Genomic DNA, 15537 nt, shown 5'->3' with positions numbered 1-15537 from the left:
CAAAAAGAACCCACATAGGCTGGCATTAATGTTCGCCTGTAATCTTCCTGTAATCTTGGCCAAGTCTTCCAGCAATACAGGTGAATGTGGGCCAAGCATGTTGCCCAGTATATCAAAGAAGCATAATGCATTTGTCATTTCACTAGAATTTGATTTGTTCTAATATGCTCTTTTTGATGTGCAGAATGATTGTATGTACATTTTAGGTTCTTGAGATGAATGTCTGGTGGTTGGTTGTGTGTCTTGAACTCGAAGTTGAATGTATCCCTGTGCTGACCTAAAAGAAGTCCTTGGAAAATAAATAATCAGCTCTTGGATCTGATTTTAAGGCAAATAATTAATTTAAATATATCTTTGGAATGTAATTTCTTGGTTGGTCAATTCCCTAATTCCTAGCCCTTGATCCTAACTGATAAGTAATTCACAAAGACTACACCTCAATGGAGACAATATCACTCAGATTGGGGTGATATCTAAGGAAGTTTCAGGATTTTGCTCACCTGTGGTAGAGTTTCTCATGATAAGCTGTAGACCACACTATCTACCTAGAGAGATTTCATCTGTATTTTCGTAGCTGTCTACATACCACAACAGACCGAAGCTGGCACTAAAACCGCACTCAATGAGCTGTATTCCTACAATAAGAAAACAGGAAAACGCTCATCCAGAGGCGGCACTCCTAGTGTCCGGGGACTTTAATGCAAGGAAACTGAAATCAGGTTTACCTCATTTCTATCAGCATGTTAAATGTGCAACCAGAGGGAGAAAAAAAACTCTAGACCACCTTTACTCCACACACAAAGACACGTACAAAGCTCTCCCTCGCCCTCCATTTGGCAAATCTGACCATGACTCTATCCTCCTGATTCCTGCTTACAAGGAAAAATTATAGCAGGAAGCACCAGTGACTCGGTCTATAAAAAAGTGGTCAGATGAAGCAGATGCTAAACTACAGGACTGTTTTGCTAGCACAGACTGGAATATGTTCCGGGATTCTTCCGATGGCATTGAGTAGTACACCACATCAGTCACTGGCTTTATCAAGAAGTGCATCGGGGACGTCGTCCCCACAGTGACTGTATGTACATACCCCAACCAGAAGCCATGGATTACATGCAACATTCGCACTGAGCTAAAGGGCAGAGCTGCCGCTTTCAAGGAGCGGGACTCTAACCCGCAAGCTTATAAGAAATCCCGCTATGCCCTCCGACGAACCATCAAACTGGCAAAGGGTCAATGCAGGACTAAGATCGAATCGTACTACACCGGCGCCGACGCTCGTCGGATGTGGCAGGACTTGCAAACTATTACAGACTACAAAGGGAAGCACAGCCGAGAGCTGCCCAGTGACACGAGCCTACCAGACGAGCTAAATTACTTCTATGCTCGCTTCAAGGCAAGTATCACTGAAACATGCATGAGAGCATCAGCTGTTCCGGGTGACTGTGTGATCACGCTCTCCACAGCCGATTGTGAGTAAGACCTTTAAAACAGGTCAACATTCACAAGGCCGCTGGGGCAGACAGATTACCAGGACGTGTACTTCGAGCATGCGCTGACCAACTGGCAAGTGTCTTCACTGACATTTTCAACCTCTCCCTGTCTGAGTCTGTAATACCAACATGTTTTAAGCAGACCACCATCGTCCCTGTGCCCAAGAACACTAAGGTAATCTGGCTAAATGACTACCAACCTGTAGCACTCACATCTGTAGCCATGAAATGCTTAGAAAGGCTGGTCATGGCTTACATCAACACCATTATCCCAGAAACCCTAGACCCACTCCAATTTGCTTACTGTACCAAAAGATCCACAGCTGATGCAATCTCTATTGCACTGCACACTGCCCTTTCCCACCTGGACAAAAGGAACACATGTGAGAATGCTATTCATTCACTACAGCTCAGCGTTCAACAACATAGTGCCCTCAAAGCTCATCACTAAGCTAAGTATCCTGGGACTAAACACCTCCCTCTGCAACTGGATCCTGGACTTCCTGACGGGCCGCACCCAGGTGGTAAGGGTAGGTAACAACACATCCGCCACGCTGATCCTCAACACGGAAGCCCCTCAGGGGTGCGTGCTCAGTCCCCTCCTGTACTCCCTGTTCACTCATGACTGCATGGCCAGGCACGATTCCAACACCATCACTGAGCACGCACCCCTGAGGGGCCCCCGTGTCGAGGATCAGCGTGAGCGGTGCCTCAACACAATCCTGTCTCAAAGCTCTACGGACATTTCCTTTGACCTAATGGTTTGGTTTTTGATCTGACATGCACGGTCAACTGTGGGACTTATAGACAGGTGTGTGCCTTTCCAAATCATGTCCAATTAATTGAATTTACCACAGGTGGACTCCAATCAAGTTGTAGAAACATCTCAAGTGTGATAAATGGTAACGGGATGCACCTGAGCTCAATTTTGAGTCTCATCGCAAAGGGTTTGAAAACCATCTTTTGGATCTTGCCTATGCCACTCGGTCATTGCTCATCCATATATTTATATGTACATATTCCATCCCTTTACTTAGATTTGTGTGTGTTAGGTAGTTGTTGTGGAATTGTTAAATTACTTGTTGATATTGCTGCCCTGTCGGAACTAGAAGCACAAGCATTTCGCTACACTCGCAATTATTTATTTTTTATAACCTTGATTTGACTAGGTTAACCTTTCTAGCGCAGGCGTTCCGCTAGCGGAACCCCTCGACAACATTCCGCTGAAAAGGGAGCGCGAGAAATTCAAAAATATTTTTTTGAAATATGTAACTTTCACACATTAACAAGTCCTATACAGCTAATGAAAGATAAACTTCTTGTTAATCTACCCATCGTGTCCGATTTCAAAAAGGCTTTACAGCGAAAGCACAACATATGATTATGTTAGGTCAGAGCCAAGTCAAAAAAACACACAGCCATTTTTCCAGCCAAAGATAGGAGTCACAAAAAGCAGAAATATAGATCAAATTAATCACTAAACTTTGATGATCTTCATCAGATGACACTCATAGGACATCATGTTACACAATACATGTATGTTTTGTTCGATAATGTGCATATTTATATCCAAAAATCTCCGTTTACATTGGCGCGTTACGTGCAGTAATGTTTTGATTCCAAAACATCCGGTGATTTTGCAGATAGCCACATCAAATCCCAGAAATACTCATAATAAACATTGATAAAAGATACAAGTGTTATTCACAGAATTAAAGATAGACTTCTCCTTAATTCAACCAGTGTGTCAGATTTCAAAAAAACTTTACGGAAAAAGCATAATCTGAGTACGGCACTCAGAGCCCAATCCAGCCAAAGAAATATTCGCCATGTTGGAGTCAACAGAAGTTAGAAATAACATTATAAATATTCACTTACCTTTGATGATCTTCATCAGAATGCACTCCCAGGAATCCCAGTTCGACAATAAATGACTGATTTGTTCCATAAAGTTCCATAAAGTCCATTATTTATGTCCAAATAGCTTTTTCAGCCCAGTAATCCATCTTCATGAGGCGCAAGCACTACGTCCAGACAAAAACTCGAAAAGTTCTGTTACAGGTCGTTGAAACATGTCAAACGATGTATGGAATCAATCTTGAGGATGTTTTTAACATAAAACTTCAATAATGTTCCAACCGGAGAATTCCATTGTCTGTAGAAAAGCACTGGAACGAGAGCTAACTCTGTCGGGACCTCGCGTCACGAGCCTGAGACACTCTGCCAGACACCTGACTCATTCAGCTCCCATTCCCCCGTCCTTTATAGCAGAGGCCTGAAACAAGTTTCTAAAGACGGTTGACATCTAGTGGAAGCCTTAGGAAGTGCAACTTCACCCCATAGACACTGTGTATTTGGTAGGCCAAGCTTTGAAAAACTACAAACCTCAGATTTCCCACTTCCTGGTTGGATTTTTCTCAGGCTTTCGCCTGCCATGTGAGTTCTGTTATACTCACAGACATCATTCAAACAGTTTTAGAAACTTCAGAGTGTTTTCTATCCAATACTACTAATAATATGCATATATTCGTATCTGGGACAGAGTAGCAGGCAGTTTACTCTGGGCACGCATTTCATCCAAAAGTGAAAATGCTGCCCCCTATCCCAAACAGGTTTTAAGAACAAATTCTTATTTTCAATGACAGCCTCGGGGATTTGAACTTGCAACCTTTCGGTTACTAGTCCAACGCTCTAACCACTACTACCCTGCCACCCCAGTAACATCTGCGAACCATGTGTATGTGACCAATAAAATTTGATTTCATTTTGAAACCATGCAGTTAATTAGGCTACAGATGTTATAAATTCTGATAAACTTCACAGGGTGGTGAAAGTGCATGGTGATCTTGATAGTCCTTTCCAATAATTATTGAGGGTCTTATTCTGGTGACATGAACAATGCTTGACGACCATAATAATCTCACCAGGTAGACTAGCCTACCCGCACAGCCTACCTGCACTGTATCTGCGAGCTGTTGGCTCGCTAAAGCGCACATGCTAAAACTAGAATAGTCACATTTGCTATTTAATGCAACAGTTTTTGTGACAAAGTTATCGGTAGAGTTATCAGGTACATGAAAACTTAAGCACAGATTTTTATCCACAACAAGTCAATTTGGTGGAAACACACCACTGGTGGAAAAATGCGCATATTTCTTAATGCCGATTCTAGAATATTACCATAAAAATTTGTCGCCAATTGTATGGAAACCTGGTTAGTGTTAGGAATGTTTGTCACCTTACCTATATTTCAGCACTGAACAGGTAATTTGATTCCTGTCATCTTTTTAAATGCGTGGTGTTGTTGTTACTCAACTGTATTGAGTTCATTTCAGTTAACTCTCTCAGCGTGAAAAAGACGTGGGAGGGGGAATTCATTATCATTTTTCCTGGTATGCTTTGTTGCAGGTTTATGTTTAGAGTAGTTTGTTTTAATATCTGTTTCCTCATGCACATTGATTCATTTATCTTATACTATACAAAGATAAATAAATAACATTTTTCTAAACTATTCCAAGGGGTTGGACTTACTGCACCCGTTACTGAGATGGTTGTTCCAGTTTAGATGGTTTGGGTAGTCTTTTTTATTGAGACCTTCACCTTAGCAGTCATTCAGGTCCTGGGTGTTCAAATATTAAATTTCTTCCCTCTGGCAGGATTCCGATAGGAATTACTAATCACTTCACAAACCAACATAATGTGACTTGCAGGTCTGGTGTGGCCCATGAGCCAGGATTTTCAGACCATAATGTTGAGGATAACAAAGCCATAACTAAAGACCTTATTAAACATATAATATGGGGTCATAAAGTGTTCACTTTTAATTGAAACACATTTACTCAGGCAGTTACCTGGTGAAGGCTTCAGGAATAGAAGTTAATGAATGCAACAGTGAAGTCTCTGTCACTAACAAAGACAGTCATGGGTGGGTATCTCTCACATTCACTCAAAAGGCATGCTGGGAAATATGCAAATACAGCTTTATACCTTCTAGTGTTAAAACAACACCCCAATGTTTAAAACCTAAACGCCTTATACTGAATAAACGTGTTCATGTGTTTAAAAATTGTTACAGCAAATAAACATGTTTACAAAAACACTAACGTATTTTTAGTAAAAGTTTTTAGTTATGTGTTCAGATCCTAAACACTTGATTTTACAATGACAATGACCATAGGAATTGCACAAACAGAACCGGGACCAGGCTAGTGGAAATGTTGCTGTAGACTACAAGGAAACATTGTTGTCGTGGGCTACTACTAGAACTAGGCTGTCTATGGTCATCAATCAGTAGAGTGGCCCATTTCATCAGTTATATCATCTCATTGATCTGTCAGGAGGAAAGGCCTGATGCGATGTGGGAGGTCAATACAGCGGGGCTGCCTGCTGCACGTTCAGCCCAGCCTACCCCAGTTGTTCAAGGACGCCAATCAATAGGATTCACACAATCTTTTCCGTGAGGGGGGGCTAGCACGCCACTGTTGTTGATTGGTAACAGGGGTATTTTGCTCAGTCGTGATCAATGGGAAGGAAAGGAGAAGCCTTAGGAAGTGCAACTTCACCCCATAGACACTGTGTATTTGGTAGGCCAAGCTTTCGCCGCACGTCGACAACATTTCCCAATGTGACGCGGCCTGGCATAGCCCCAGTCACATGTCTGATCTAACGGAGCTGATTATTTTAGAGGTTGATGCACCGTAAGTGGTAAGCTCGAGTCTGGGTCCTCATCATACCTGTGACTGATCACTGACAATTTTGTTGTGATCCATTGGGGGTTAAGAGGTCAGGTCAGCTCGTAAGTCAATAATTGGCCTCATCGATACCATGTCCGTTATCAGTCAATAATGTATGGTTGGGAGAGTGCTATAGAGAGAAGAACGAAAATGCCCTATTCTATATTTTCATGCCAACTTTTGATGCGGTTGTTTGACACTATTTGGATATTAGTGGCTATTCTTGTGGTTGATTGATTTCATTGAGAGTTTAGCTTACACACGTTTATCTCTGGTAATGTATACAAACAAAACAATGATTGATTCTGACATCTCTTCATAGCATCCAATTTCATCCGAATCCTAGGTCACCCTCATTCATGTAACATGGATAATCCCTCCTGAGTGATAAATCTACAATACATGTAAAATCACTGACATGCTCTGAATAAGTCAATATACAATTCACAACAAGAGCGGGAAAGAGTGTGAATGAATGGTGTGCGTGTGCTTCTTACGACTGAGCATCACCTACAATCACAGATCTGTAGAAAAAACAGCCAGATGTTCAGCAACCTAAATGTCTCTCCACTGAGGCATGTATAAAATGCAATGTATTGAGGGGGGAAGCTTAACCCGCAGTATGACCTATGTGGCACGGTGACGTGGTGCATGTAGCGTCCTATATGCATACAGCAGAGCACAGCACACTGAACCCGTTGAGCGCTCCTCCAGCTTAACTGCTTTCATTTCGGAGGCAAGTCAGAGGACTCGACAAAGATGCAAAAGATTCCGTGCTCGGCGCTCTGTGATTGGCTGGCCAGGCTCTTGTCTCTGAGTGGAGGAGGAAGGAGAGTGAGTCTGTAGTGCGCTAGAGCGAGAGAGCTGGAGACCCGATACCCCCGGCCAACACGTGCCTTTCCATCACGACTCCCTTTTTCTTCCAGCACAATGCTGGCAGGCAGGCAAGCTCAGCTCCCTCCGCTGCTCACCACTCTCTTTCTCACTACTTTATTGTCGTGCTGGCTAAACAAACTGCCACAACCAGTCACTCAGGTGATAAAGGGTTTCAAAGTCGTCTGATCTAACACAAACAAGCAGTGGGGGTGAAAAGTTTGCTCCGGCCGAGCGGTCACATGCCAGACATTTCTCTGCATAGACCTCGTCCAGTCCTCCCTCCCCTTTCTCCCAGGGCCACTACCCCCAGACATCGCCCGAGGACAAAGAGGAGTAGGGTTATATTTAGGGGCTAGGGGATAGAGGGACGCCAAAGGCCCTATTTACAGTTGACCTAACCATCATAGTATTTGGTCATATCATATCCCCTGTAAATTTGAAAATTTCTAGATTGAGGAATGAGGACAGAGCCATGATGATCACCAACAGACCAAACTGCAAACTGTGCTTGGAAAGCGCTTGCGTTTGGAAAGCCTCTCCACATTTGGAGTGCTTCTGCGTTTGGACTTGTTTGAACAACGACAGGTGTAAATGAATAGAGATCCATATTCTGTTGTTTGCCTCCTTTTGTCCCGACATGGATCTGAATGTCAAATTCAGAAGTCTCTTGGACCATCCCAGAATATTGATCAAGAGCAAACACACACCGTATTTACTATATGTTCCTGGATGGGTAGGAATGTGTTAACACTAAAAGCAAAAAAAAAAAAACGATGATTAGTCATAGGATGAAGCAGAATGGAGAAACCCAGCAGTTTGTTACACCATTGACCCTTTTTCTTCCAGGAAGTGTGATGCACGGAGTTGCTACAGGTAGGTTACATATCAAACCCACCCAGCTGATGTTGGCCCCTCTTCAGTCTCATTACTGCACTGTCGATGACAGGACCGCAGAAACAAGTCCTGACGAAAATGGTTAATTACTCTGACAAATCTAAAACAAACTGTCTAGACAATGGACAGTGGCATTTTCTTTGGGGCTGTCTGTTCCTTGACCTGTGAGAACGTGTGCACTGCATTGAGAGTGGCTGAGTCAGTACAGCGTGTGTGTACATTGTGGGATATGTAGCATTCCTGCCATTGTTTTGTGAATAGAGGGGTGTCGGGAATAGAACAATTTGTATTTTCAGACACGCTAAGCCAGCAAAGTGATTCCAAAGGCACGATTTTCCACGCCTTGACGTAAAAGATTCACACACCACACACTCCCCCTACTCATGCACATACATACACACATGCACACACTATGTGCTCGCATTCTCACACAACAGAAAGCTGTTAGGCTTCTACTGCTTGGGACCAGAGTGACAAAGGTGTGTGAATCTGTAAGGATCCGACATCCTCTCCTCAGAGAGAGAATGTGTGTGTGTGTGCATGCGTGCGTGTGACCACTTGATGGGTGGCTGTCAGGGGGCAGGTCATCTGGCCTAGAGCCTGGGGAAGATATCTGTCACTGTCTGCAGACCTGGCAGTCTCTCTCTCTCTCACACACTCGCTCTCTCTCATAGTTCCAGTAAGCTTCATTCCGCCTTCTCACCACCACCAGCCAAGCCCTTCCTCTGTGTTCCTGCTGGACAGACAGGCAGCGAGACAGACTGTAATTAAGATAAGCTCACATTCGAGGGTGTGGAACCCCGTACTGGGGAAATGAGAGATCTGAGTCTCTATCCTATCTACTAAATTATTATCCTTCAGGACACCAAAGCGGTGCAATCAAAGCACTGGTAAATGGGGAAAGAAGTGTGAATGTGTTAAGACTAAAGTAGTCTATTAGTCTATAATGATATTCCCTGACTACTGGGTGACTGGATGTTGGCTACCTTCTTAAAAACCTCTTGACACTAGGGGTCAGATTATTATTATATTTTTTTTAAATAACGTTCCCAAGGTAAACAAACTATTTCTCGGGTCCAGATCGTAGAATATGCATATAATTTACAGATTAGGATAGAAAACACTCCAAAGTTTCCAAAACTGTCAAAATATTGTCTGTGTGTATAACAAAACTGATTCTGCAGGCGAAAACCTGAGAAAATCTAACCCGGAAGTGATTTTTTTTATTTTTAATCTGTGTTTCCTGGCCCGTCCTTCTTCCATTTAAAGGGGTATCAACCAGATTCATTTTCCAATGGCTTCCTCAGGCTGTGACCAGGCTTTATACATAGTTTCAGGCTTTTAATTTGAAAAATGAGCGAGATTTTTCAAAAGTAGTCAGGTGTACTCTGAATAGTTCCTGCGCGCGAGAAGGGAGCTCTCCATTTTCTTTTTCTCTCTTATTGAATAGGTTACGGTCCGGTTGAAATATTATCGATTATGTTTGTTAAAAACAACCAGAGGATTGATTATAAAAAACATTTGACATGTTTCTACGACCATTACGGATACTTTTTTGAATTTTCGTCAAACGGAACGAGGCTTTGGTTTTCTGAGCATAACGCGCAACCCAAATGGCGCTTTTTTGTTATAAAAGTAATATTTATTGAACAAAAAGAACATTTGTTGTGTAACCGGGAGTCTCGTGAGTGCAAACATCCGAAGATTATCAAAGGTAAGCGATTCATTTTATTGATTTTCTGACTTTCGTGACCAAGCTAACCAAGCTAATATAAGGCTAACTGTTCTAGCATTGATTGATACACTCACAAAAGCTTAGATTGCTTTCGTTGCAAAGCATATTTAAAAAATCTGACACGATAGGTAGATTAACAACAAGCTAAGTTGTGTTTTGGTATATTTCACTTGTGATTGCATGATTATAAATATTTTTAGTAATATTTTTGAATCTGATACGTTTGGGAATTTTCTTCTGCCTTTCAGCACCGGAACGAGGCTGTAGTTTTCTGAACATAACGCGCAAACCAGATGGTGTTTTTTTGTTATTAAAGTAATATTTATCGAACAAAAAGAACATTTATTGTGTAACTGGGAGTCTCGTGAGTGCAAACATCCAAAGATTATCAAAGGTAAGCGATTCATTTTATTGCTTTTCTGACTTTCGTTACCATGCTAATTTGGGGCTAGCTGTTCTAGCATTGATTGATACACTCACAAAAGCTTTGATTTCTTTCTCTGTAAAGCACATTTTCAAAATCTGACACGATAGGTGGATTAACAACAAGCTAAGCTGTGTTTTGGTATATTTCACTTGTGATTGTATGATAAATATTTTTAGTAATATTTTGCACCCTGCAATTCAGCGGTTGTTTAGGAAAATGATCCCGTAAAAGGGATCCGTAGCGCAGAGAAGTTAAGATTGACTAGCTGCATGTGTACATTGATTTGAAGTGATGAATAGAGAATCTAGGATAATGCTGAATTGTCTGATTTGGTCTCAGCTGGATGTCTGTGTGTTTTCTGGGAAATGGGAGAGGTTAGACTGCTGGAGTCAGCCTGTGATGTTGACAGCCCACCTGCTATAATGCTGTGTGAGTGCACCGTTGCAAGATGTAGTCCAGGCAGGCAAACTAGGCCAGATTAATATTGGAGGCTGAGCCAGAGCATTGCCTTCTGGGTGCCCTGATGCTACCTCCCAAGTCTCTCCCCCTCACCTCCCCTTCCCTCATGCCTCCCCCTCCCTCCCTCTTGCCTCCCCATCTACCTCACTTCCCTCCCTCCTCCTTGCCTCCCACCCTGCCTCTCCCTCCACAGGGAGAGACTGATTTATCGAGGAGAGCACCGGAGGGGACCCACGACAATCTTGTTTCACAACCCTCCTAGGTTTAGCAATAATGAAGTAATGCTTAGCGTTGGGTATAATAAACATTGATCCCATTCAGTTGGATTTTTAAGACCTCAAATACACCCCCCCCCCCCCCACACACAAACATATGCACACACATACACACACACAAGCACGCGCACAGACAAACACAGACGTAAATACCGATTAATACACAGTGCACACACACACACACGCACACACACACACACACACACACACACACACACACACACACACACACACACACACACACACACACACACACACACACACACACACACACACACATACAAAATGACAGGCACATGTCAGAATAAGCAGTGTAACCAATAGGAGCGGAGGTATTTATTGAGGATTGAAGGACATTAGGGGCATGCAGTGGGTGTAGCATACTTTGGTGAATATAGTCTAGCCACGGTTGCCAGTGCCAAGCACTCCTGGGGGGTTGTGCCGTTGGGTGGGGTAGAGGAGGGGGAAGGGGGTAGGGGGTAGGGGGGCTGTGTTGCCTCTGGGAACACAGCAACACAGGGAGCAGCCGATAAAGAGATTGGCGTTTGTTATATTTTGGTCCATTCCGTGGAAAGACAGAGGCATATCTGGTAAGCATCCCAGATGTTTGGCATTTAAGCGATCTGGATATGCAAGTACCAAGGGAAACTCCTCTCTATCCTCCTTATGTGAGTTTCACACTGCTCTGGACCATACAGACAAACATAGGAATCCCTCATGGCACAGTTAAAACACAACATGCAAGAGATAGATGGAAAGTGTCATTCCAAAACGCTACATCCATTTTCAGAAATGTGAGTAAATTATATATTTTATTGTTTAAAGACATTATTAAAGAGCTTGGTGTGTTGTTTTCACTATCTAATCATGGCATAGGTTTGTTCAATGACAGAAATGTATTTGTTTAAAATCTACCACTTGATGGTTTCATTTTAGAGAAACAAATAATGATTTATTTATTTTTGCTAAATGCTATATATCTGCCTTACTCTCAGAGAAGTAAGTTTGACATTTTTATACGGTCAAATGTAACAAATATGTTTTTTTAAATAACTACAAATTATACATTTATGACATATTTTTTTATTTCAATAATTAAATGCAGTTATTTGAGATCAGTATGTAAAACATGTATATTTGACATTTTAGTCATTTAACAGATGCTCTTATCCAGAGCGACTTACAGCTAGGTGAGAAAACCACATATCACAGTCCAATATACAGAATACAAACATCCCATTCCAGCAAAACAATGGATATATAGCGTTTTGCAAGAGAAAAGGCTAACATTTGATGATTTTTTTTCTGACTCTAAAATAAAAAAAACATCTGAGAACAGTAATATCTAACACACACATGAAAGTACTCATAAACAATCATTCTGATGAATAAACACAAATGTGAACAATTTGTGGATATACAGTAGTGTTTTAGAAAAGAAACTCTTCAGATACACTCCTTTGGAACCTTTTTGGTTCTAGGTAAAACCATTTTGGGTTCCATGTAGAACCTCTCTGTGGAAAGAGTTCTATATGGAACCCAAAAGGGTTCTTCGGCTGTCCCCATAGGACAACCCTTTGAAGAACCCTTTTGGGTTCCATATAGTGTTTTAGAAAAGAAACTCTTCAGATACACTCCTTTGGAACCTTTTTGGTTCTAGGTAAAACCATTTTGGGTTCCATGTAGAACCTCTCTGTGGAAAGGGTTCTATACGGAACCCTAAAAGGGTTCTTCGGCTGTCCCCATAGGACAACCCTTTGAAGAACCCTTTTATGTTCTAGATAGCACCTTTTTTTCCCTAGGAGTGTAGCGATTAATGATATGAACGAGTAATGACTCACTCCCAGCAGGTGGTAGGAAATGATCAAGCTTTAGAGTCACTTCCCTCTATAATCATTCGGACCAAAAGTTACATCCAGTTTGAGGCTAGCGTCTCATTTTGGGAGTCTGAAATGGGTGTAGGAGAATGATTGGTCATAATCTCATCATACACACACACGTCATTTAACATACACACAACCACACACAAAGATTCACTCACGCGTGCTCACGCGCATGCACGCACACCAAAAACACAGAGACATAAAAGCTTCTAGAACAGAGCCTTCTTATCTCAGTGCAGCACACCTCTTTACCGGTGATACGGGCAGTAATTGAATTGTGCATGAGGCTATTTGCATGAATAGGGGAAGAATTCAGAAAGCATCACGGACAGTTGAACAGACTCTGTCTTCTGGCTCCTTGGCTTGCTTTGACTCGGACTTTATGCTCACCAGCCTCTCTGCTGTTCAGTGTCTGGTGTGCTAGTCATATGCAGATTATACAATATAATCCTACTGGATTCACCTTGGTTCATACAGAGAAAAGAGCATTATATAACATTACGCACAGGGATCTGTTAGGATCCCAGAACGACACTACATCATCACACTCTACCCTGCCGGGATGGATCCACGAGGGGAGTAGATTGTTTTTGTGGTGTAAATGTAACATTCCATAAGGGACCGTTATGAATGCTGTAGCAGCATTTCTAGATGGGAACTATTTTTCCAATACATCAAAGTGTCACATTAAAGAGCTTTTTATGTAATCATGCATTTCCTAATGCTGGCTTTCAGCCCTTTCAACGGTCCATTCCGGGAGACCCATGGACAGATCAGTGATTTGAAATAATGCTTAGATACAGCATGACTCAAGACATCTTGTGAACCAATCAGATGCATACATTTTTTTTCTTCTCCCACGTGACTAGCCCCAGGGTAATCTCTACAAACCCAAACAAAGCTGTTCATCTAATACTAAACCATCCAGCCTGGCTTGCACACTTTATATACGCATCGTATTCTCTCATACTATGCTGGCGTGTGTGTGTGTCATGATATATTGACAGGGCAGAGACCTTTCCCTGCCAAGCTCACTCCTCCGGTGGTGATCGAAGTGAATGCCTCTACTACACCCCACTGTATAATATGTCACCCAATAAATGTTCAATCAGAACCAATCATGCTGGCGTGTAAGGTTAAGGGACTCTGGCTTTGGCCACAACAGACAATCTGCAACTATGGCTTGTCTGGCTTCACCTCAGTATGATTACATTGCTATAAGGACATTACATGACCACATAGCCAGAGTTGGATCTGTGATGTGGTGTATAGACCACGAACCCATTCCCCTCCCTTCGCGCAAACACAAACGCATCCACTGTCTCTCCCTCCCTTGGAAACAGCTGTTGTTGGAGTTGAACCAGAACACCAGCTTACTGGGTCTTCTCAGTTTGAGCACAATGAGAGGGAGGCGGGGAGGGAAGGGGGAAGGAGCCCATACCAGCAGCAGTTCACCCTGCACCGAGGATGCTGGCTATTACAATACATGACCCTGGCCTTTCTTATTCCTACCGTGAGAAGGCCAGAATAAGCTGGTCGTCAATATACCCCGGAGCGACTGCTGGGGGGAATACGGAGGGAGATTAGAATAGTAGGGATGATAGAAAGAGAAGAACAAGAAGATAGTATTTCAAGGAGGATTAGATTAGGAACACTTTATTATCCCACCAGGGGGAAATTGGTTTAGTCATGTGCTTAAAAATACAAAAGACATTTCATATGGAAAGTGCAATAGGCAATGTATTTACAGTGAAAGTTCAATACACATGTACACTCCTATTAACCAATCAAGAGTATTTTGGTAAATGTATCCATTAAACAGCTGTATTAAAGAGTTCCTGTATCTATACGTCCTGGACTTCTTTTAAAGAAGGTTTTTTCCTCTAAGTCAGGCTGCGGATGCTTTTGACACAATCGTGGATGAAGTGGTGGATATGTGATGGAAGACAGGGGGCTGTCATCAACCTGTTGTCAGAGCGACACACTCACTCCTCATGGGCCGAGGCTGCTGGTGGAAATAAAGAGGGAGAATAAGGTTAGAGAGGATAGAGAAAGAAGAAAAGGGAAGAAATGAGGGGGAGGATATTTGATGGAAGAGCGAGTGCCGGTGTCAACCTTTCACTGTCTGTTGTCATAGCGACACACTCACTAGGCCTACTCATGGACCAACGCTGCTGCTTGGGAAACAGTGTGAGAATAGGGTTAGCGAGGATCGAAAGAGAAGACGAAGGTGCTATTATGAGGAGGGGGATATGTGATGGAGAGAGAATGCTGGCTGGTGTCAATCTTTCAGTGTGGCCACATCGACACATGGCTAGGGCCAACTGTCCCTGGTGGCCTGATGTGGTAAAAGGGGAAATCTTCCATAATTACCTCAAGATTAGAGAGCACATGACCACAGTAAAATCCCCAAATAACCTCCTCCAATTCAAATCCTCCAATTCTGCAAGCTTTCGGAAACACCACCAGAATACTAAGAGGGGAGGGAGTCAAAACAATTTGATCTACATACCTCCACAGTTATGTACAGAATCTAGAGTTATGTCCATAATAGCCCACTTTTTCCTATATAGTGCACTGCGAGCCCTGTGTTCCCTGGTCAAAAGTAGTGCACTATATATGGAATAGGGTGCCATTTCAGACGCAGCCTAGGAATTTCCCCTCAGGCCTTATACACAGGCGTCAACTGAGTCAGGAAGAGTACAGCCCTTTTAAAGAAGGAGTCTGAACCACGCAACGCCTGAAAAGAGGAAATCTTTCTG

The 15537-nt window shown here is 42.6% G+C and overlaps 1 protein-coding gene across 1 annotated transcript in view; it reads right to left on the bottom strand.

Annotated features, from left to right (window-relative positions):
• Positions 1-11569: 11569 nt before the first annotated feature.
• LOC129857880 (rho guanine nucleotide exchange factor 37-like) overlaps positions 11570-15537 on the bottom strand; it is a 70262-nt gene continuing 66294 nt past the window's right edge. The window contains exon 14 of the mRNA XM_055926550.1: positions 11570-14783. Coding sequence (XP_055782525.1) covers positions 14736-14783 — 48 coding nt within the window. The 3' untranslated portion in view covers positions 11570-14735. The remainder of the gene's footprint in view (positions 14784-15537) is intronic.

The sequence above is a fragment of the Salvelinus fontinalis genome, chromosome 6 (genome assembly GCF_029448725.1).
Source record: "Salvelinus fontinalis isolate EN_2023a chromosome 6, ASM2944872v1, whole genome shotgun sequence".
Lineage (NCBI taxonomy): Eukaryota > Metazoa > Chordata > Actinopteri > Salmoniformes > Salmonidae > Salvelinus > Salvelinus fontinalis.
This window is presented reverse-complemented; position numbering and strand designations above follow the sequence as displayed.